Source organism: Nicotiana sylvestris, chromosome 11 (genome assembly GCF_000393655.2).
Source record: "Nicotiana sylvestris chromosome 11, ASM39365v2, whole genome shotgun sequence".
In the NCBI taxonomy this organism is placed as follows: domain Eukaryota; kingdom Viridiplantae; phylum Streptophyta; class Magnoliopsida; order Solanales; family Solanaceae; genus Nicotiana; species Nicotiana sylvestris.
The window spans coordinates 83,254,724-83,260,312 of NC_091067.1; the positions used below are offsets into that span (position 1 = coordinate 83,254,724).

A 5,589-nucleotide genomic window follows, 5' to 3' on the forward strand; every position below is an offset into this window, starting at 1 on the left:
TTAAATACATATAGAGTAAGAGGTTCCTTAACTTTATACAGAAAGAAAAACTCCAGTTTGACCTTAAATTTCCATGAAATATCCCTCTAATGCTGCCACAACAACAAAAAAGCGAAACTAGCGATCAATTAGTGTTTTTCGGCACTAGAATCACTTTAGAAGGCTTGAAATCACCTAGGATTGATATTAAGAACATGAGGTAGTATTTACAGAACATAAACCCTTTAAAACAACCTCCCACACGAGCTGGAACGACACAAAAATGAGCAACAACAAGAAGAACAAGAGACTTACTAGCGCCACGGAATTCCCGACACTTGATTTGTGTTGTTTGCCCTTTTTTGGGTCTTGAATCTTGAGAGAACCTTGAGAGGATGTTCCTAGGGTTCTAAGGTCTGAAAATAGTGAGAAGAAATGACTTAAAACGGGTTGGAGGCATCCTATATAGGTCCAAACATCTTAAACCGCCTTAGTGGGCTCCATAGAGAGGTGCTTGGCGCAGTCTCGCGAAAACGCGAATATCTCTCTACTCCAAGATCGTATCGATGAACGGTTTAATGCGTTGAAAACTAGACTCATAGATATTTAGTTTTGTTGGTAGATCACCCCGTAATTCCTTGTAAATTATGAGAAAAGATTAGAAACATTTGACCTAATGTTTAAGTAAAATTATGAACCTAAGTTGCGACAACTTTTGTCGACTTTTGTTTCATAACTCATTTGACTTCAAGACTTATGATACAGATATTATATGATTAAAATACTTTAATAAATGACCTCTTGATTGTATTAAGCACCGCTAGATTACCTGAAAATACGAGTTACAACATCCTTGATTCGTTTAACTTCTAATACTGGTTAATCACCCTTATACACTCTTGTATCGCTTAAGACCAATAGGATTGACTTCTTATCATCTCAAAGATATTTCCTTCTTGGATTTATGTTAACTAATATATGGCATGAACTAACACATGTGGATATGGGTTGTAACAGAGGTTCTCGAGAGTAGTTGTCTCCAATTCACGAGCTTTGGAAATGCAATCATCAATATTTTCAACGCCTTCTTTGGCCTCCTCCAAGGTTTTCCTCTTCATGTGATAAATGTCATAGGTTTTCTTTAGATTGATAGAATCTTTCTGGTCTTGGAGTTTAGCTCGGAGCTTCACAATTTTTGATTGGAGCTTATCATTTTCAGCCTTTACATTGTTGATCCTGGAATCAAGCTTAACATTGGTTGTCACATAAAGTTAGTTCTGCTCCATGACCATTTGGAGTCTCTCTTCCATTTTGCTCGCTTTTCCTCGGCGGCATTAGACTCTTTGATTTTTAGTATATGTGTGCTTCCAAGTTATTAATTTTCTCCATAAAAGCAGACTCACGCTTGGCCGTTGCAGTTACGACATCATGAAGCTCAGCCGATTTGTCCTTTGCCTCGTTAAGATCTTCATGTAATTGAGCGGCTTCTAGGCTATGGGCCATTTTGTCTTGCTTGGATTGCTCTATTCGAGCTTAGAGCTCATCCATTTGAGCAATTTTTGCTTCCTTCTCCGGGAGGCGCTCGACAAACTGATTTTGTTCAGCCAGAAGTTGATTTCGTTCTGAAGTAAGTTCTTGTTTCTCCAACATCAAACTTTTTAGGTCCTTGAAAGTAAGAAGGTTGGCCAGAAAAGGTTAAAGCTAAGGTTATTAATGCAAAGTATAATAAATGAAAAAGGGATATAAGAAAGTTAGATTGATAAACACAGAACAGTGTATGCTATTGTGTAGTAGACACTTAGTAGAAAGAGAGTCCATCTTTCTCCAATATTTTTCCACGGCCAACAACTTCAGATAGTGGGAAAGCTCTATCGGCTTGGAAAGTACGCGACACTCATTCGAGACCGTGAGGATGACACTTCGTTTGCCATTATGGTTTTGAGTGGGTACCAGAAAAGTATTCCATATATTCCCATGATCATATGACCGCGGGGAAAGAACATTTCTTATTTATTCAGTTAGGGTCGTGGAGAGGTAGCAGCTGGTGTAGAAGGAGATGTGGTTGTAACTGGCTCAGAATTTGATGGTGGAAGAAAGTCAGGGTAAGAATACTTTTGACCGGAAGCAACAACAGGGATTCAAAAATGAGTTGAAGCGTTTTCGGCCAATCCTATTTCTCTGAAGAGTCCTTAAACTTCTTCCTACTGTAGAGTTTGAAGCTCACCTCGCTGAGCATCTGGTTGAGCTGATGAAGGTCTTTTTCTTCTTTGAAGAGGAGCTGGTTCATCATTAGTTACTTCATCAAGGACCACTATGGTGTGTCTGGCTGGTGTTTCTTTTAGAGTCTTCTCCCGAGTCCCAACCGAGGAGGAATGCTTTCTCTTTGTTTTCTTGTGTTTGGGCTAGGGACTCTAGGAGGAGGCGCATTCACCAGAAGCGAGAATGGCTTTACAAGATCTCTTCCGATCAAGAATATTTTGCAATGCTCGTTGGGCTTCCTCTGGGTCATCAAGAACCTCAAGGGGGAGGCAAACAAAAGTTCCTTTCTGAAGTCCTATGTGTTGCAAAAAGAGAGTTAACAAGTTGATTATGAGTCATGCTAAAAGATGAAAGAAGGAAGGAAGAACCTTCACTTACCATGATTTTCGGCTTACCACCCAAATCTAGGACCATTTCTTTCCACCTTGGAGACTCCGGTGTAGAAATATCTAAAATTTTTTGTACTCATCGGGCCAGGTTCTTAACATGTGATGGTTCCTAATGAGTCACTCAAAGGAGGAAAATATAAAGTTAAAGAAGGAGGAAAGTCTTTTCAGAACACAGAAAGAAAAAGATATCTGAAGACTTACCGAAAAGGTTCCAAGATTCAGGAATGGCTGGTGTTGTTGTCGGGAGGTTAACCAGTTGGCTAGTTTGGGAGTTCGCTTTGCGGACTTTAATGAAGTAGGAGTAATTGTGTAGAATAGGGTTGAATCATCGCTTGTGGTGGAGGTAAAAGAGAAGTAATTCAATGATCCATTGTTGGCACAGCTGAAGGAGGGGATTCATAAACACAAGACCACATCTTTTTCTTTTGGCATGAAAGATGGTACCCTACGGTACCAAGGGCGCCTATGTGTTCCAGATGTTGACGGTCTTCGAGAAAGGATCATGGCCGAAGCTCACACTTCTAGGTATTCTGTACACCCAGGTTTTACAAAAATGTATCATGATCTTAAGAAAATTTATTGGTGGAACAATATGAAAAGGGATATGGCGGACTTTGTGGCAAAATGTTCGAACTGTCAGCAAGTGAAGGCCGAACATCAAAGGCCCGATGGATTGACTCAAAGCATAGAAATTCCAATGTGGAAATAGGAAATAATCAATATAGATTTTGTGGTAGGGTTACCGCGCACTCCGCGCAAGTTCGACTCAATTTGGGTGATCATGGATCGACTCACGAAATCAGCACACTTCTTGCCGATCAAATCTTCCAACACAGCGGAACAATATGCTTAGTTGTATATCAAAGAAATAGTCAGGTTGCATGGCACTCCAGTCTCAATCATTTCAGATCAAGGGGCTCAGTTCACAGCCAACTTTTGGATGAAATTTCAGCAAGGTTTGGGTATGTAGGTAAATCTTAGTACAACTTTCCATCCTCGGACCGACGGGCAAGCGGAACGGACTATTCAGACGCTTGAGGACATGTTACGTGCTTGTGTTCTTGATTTCAAAGGTAGCTGGGATGATCATTTGCCACTCATAGAGTTTGATTATAATAACAACTTCCATGCTAGTATCCAAATGGCACCATTTGAGGCATTGTATGGTAGGAGATGTAGGTCTCCCATTGGGTGGTTCGAGGTTGGAGAAGCTGAATTGATAGGGCTGGACCTTGTGCATCAGGCTATGTAGACAGTCGAAATTATTAAGGAGAGGTTGAAAACTGCTCAGAGTCGGCTAAAGTCTTATTCAGACATTCGTCATAGAGATTTGGAGTTCAAAGAAGATGATTGGGTATTTTTGAAGGTTTCCCCTATGAAGGGTATCGTGCGGTTTGGAAAGAAAGGAAAATTGAGTACGAGGTATGTCGGGTCGTACAGGATCATTTAGAGGATCGGTCAGATGGCATACAAGCTTGAGCTACCACCCGAGATGTAAATGGTACATCTAGTCTTCCATGTGTCTATGTTGAAGAAGGTAGTGAGAGATCTGTCCACTATTGTGCCAGTTGAAACTATTGAGGTTAATGAAGAACTGTCATATGAAGAAATTCTAGTTGCCATTCTTGACAGGCAAGTCCGGAAGTTGAGAAATAAGGAAATTATCTTTGTGAAAGTGCTATGGTGAAACCAGCAGGTTGAAGAAGCCACTTGGGAAGCCGAGGAAGAAATAAAAAGGAAGTACCCACATTTGTTTGTATAGCCATGTAATAGCTTCTATGAATTTGGTTCCTATGAACTTTGTATCAGTCTATGTAAAACTGTTCTGTTTTAATTATATATTGCCTATGAGGCCGTGGTTAGTGTGGTTATGAATTATGTCATGTCAATAGATTGTGTATATGTTGTTCGGATATGTTTCTAGGGCTGTCTGGCAGGTGGATAGGCCTAGATACAAAGGAAACTCTGGAATTGTTTTTGGAAATCTAGAGAGTTAGCCAAATTTGGGGGCTGTCGGTACATGGTGTGGAACTGAAGTTGCATAAGGTGTTGATAAGTCAACCTTGTTCCTCATTCGAGGACGAATGATATTAAGTGGGGGAGGATGTAAGGCCCTGTGAAACTTTTACTCAAAAACCTGAAATTTCGTAGTGCCAAGTTAAGAATATGTGTTAGAAATTTATAAAACTCTTTGCGGTGAGCTTGCTCGCCGCGGTTTGGACCTTTTGGATTGATTTGTGCATTAAAAGTTAAGGAAAAATATTTTTCAGAAGGGCGCGTTTCTGCGGCCCATTATGCAGCCGTATAACAACAATGCAGGCCGCATATCTGCCGTAGAGTGAGATAGAATTGGCTAATTTTGAGGAAAACTATGCGTCCAATTATGCGATCACATAATATATATGCGGGCCGCATAGTCGTCGGATAACCTCCTTGGAATTTTTGCGAAGGGCAGTTCTGCGGTGTATTATGCGACCGTTGTATGTGGACCGCATATTGGTCGCATACCCGGGCAGAATATTCAAATCTTGAGGGCTACTTTTGTTGTCCCTTTTGCAGGTCGCATATCATTTATACGGTCGCATATGCGACCGTAGATTGAGTCGGGGCTCCTATTTTCTAACTTTTAAAACCCGACCCCATTCCGTTAAAAAACCCCATTAGACCCTTTTGTGCTATTTTCTACTACATCTAAAGTGAGAGAAAGTGTTCTAGAGGGAGAGAGTGATCCTCACCAAGTCACTACTCAATCCTTGCCCAAATCTTTGAAGATTATCAAGAAAAGTTGCTAAGCCTTCATCCTAAGAGGTAAGAACTTGTGCCGTAATCATTGATTTCGAAATTCCTACTAGAATAAGTAATTAACAAGTGGGTTCATGGGTATAAGGATTGATTATCTTGAATGCATGTTTGATAAATGGGTATGGGGAGATTGTGAGTTAAAAATGTAACAAATGGGGTA

At 40.5% G+C, this 5,589-nt stretch overlaps 1 protein-coding gene across 1 annotated transcript; it reads right to left on the minus strand.

Moving 5' to 3' along the window:
- Nucleotides 1-950: 950 nt before the first annotated feature.
- LOC138881250 (tropomyosin-2-like) lies at nucleotides 951-1,482 on the minus strand. The gene is made up of 2 exons (XM_070161463.1): nucleotides 1,379-1,482; nucleotides 951-1,215 (listed from the first exon to the last, which is right to left on the minus strand). Exons 1-2 carry the CDS (start codon nucleotides 1,480-1,482, stop codon nucleotides 951-953), a joined length of 369 nt encoding a protein of 122 aa, XP_070017564.1.
- Between the last annotated feature and the right edge of the window lie 4,107 nt (nucleotides 1,483-5,589).